This window comes from Wasmannia auropunctata, unplaced genomic scaffold (assembly GCF_000956235.1).
Source record: "Wasmannia auropunctata unplaced genomic scaffold, wasmannia.A_1.0 LD336078.1, whole genome shotgun sequence".
Taxonomy (NCBI): Eukaryota; Metazoa; Arthropoda; class Insecta; order Hymenoptera; family Formicidae; genus Wasmannia; species Wasmannia auropunctata.
In genome coordinates this window covers 927450-928573 of record NW_012026812.1, presented here as the reverse complement: position 1 = coordinate 928573, position 1124 = coordinate 927450, and the positions used below count along the sequence as shown (strand labels likewise).

The following is a 1124-nucleotide window of genomic DNA, read 5'->3' as shown; positions in this document are numbered from 1 at the left end:
CATTGTGCCTGATTCTACCGACCATTCTACCCTGCCATGGGGACATTATAAGATACCATTATAAATTAAAAAACTCATATATTTGTATTAACACATATATAGTATATTTGGAATAATCTCATATATTTTTAATAAACATAATGTTTTATGCATATAATGAAAAAAACAATTTGCGATATAAATTTATTTTACAACACGTTATCCTTGTGTATCCATGAATTATGTGAATCATCCAATCCCAACCATTTCACATATACCTCTTTCCCTCTTTTGCGCAAAACTTTTTCAACGAGGTATACGTCGGGATTAGCAACGCGATGCAGTTCGTATTCATAGAATCCTCCGGCTATGGGTTTTCCACGAGAATCCTCCAAAAGATACGTTGCGGGATTAGTTTTCTGCACCTTGATGATTTTAAACACTTTAGTGGTCCAGTTTGGTGTGTAACCCTTGTCAAAAATTATCTTGAATTTAATGACGCGTATCGAGTCACCCACTTTGAATCGTGCGGGTGCGGCGATCTTTACGTGGTTATACACCGTGGTTAAGAGCTTGTTGGCGATTGTGGGGGTGACGTCGATGAGTCGCATACCGATAGTTCGATGCTTTTGCGCGTAGTATTCAGACATGAGACGCGGTAGCAAATCGATCCACCTAGTTTCCATTGTATGTAAACTGCTTCCACATGCTGTTTTTTAACGTACGGTTGAACTGCTCGACTACTGATGCCTTCATTACTGAATATGTAGAATAATGATTGATGTTATGTTTCTTTAAAAGATTCTGCACGTTGGCATTATAAAATTCCTTTTCCCTATCAGTTTGTAAATTTTTCGGGCATCTTCCACCGTGTCGAATTATCTCTGCGATCGCTTTAGTCACATTACTTCCGCTCTTGGCCTTGAGAGGTACGGCCCATGCATGCTTACTCAGCACATCGATAACGGTGAGAATGTAGTGGTAACCTCTGTTGAATCGCGTATAAGGACGCATCTCGACCACATCCGCCTGCCACAGGTCATCGTATCCGCAAACTATGACGCGTCTTCGTGGAAAATTTCTTCTCGCGGGAGCGTGCAGTTTTTCAATCAGCTGCTGCTTTTCGAGACTTTTCTTTTTCGGCA

General features: G+C 40.6%; 1 protein-coding gene across 1 annotated transcript; it reads right to left on the bottom strand.

The window, feature by feature from the left end:
- Positions 1–188: 188 nt before the first annotated feature.
- Positions 189–629, bottom strand: LOC105449091. The gene has a single exon (XM_011688087.1). It carries the CDS (start codon positions 627–629, stop codon positions 189–191), a length of 441 nt encoding a protein of 146 aa, XP_011686389.1.
- Positions 630–1124: the final 495 nt, after the last annotated feature.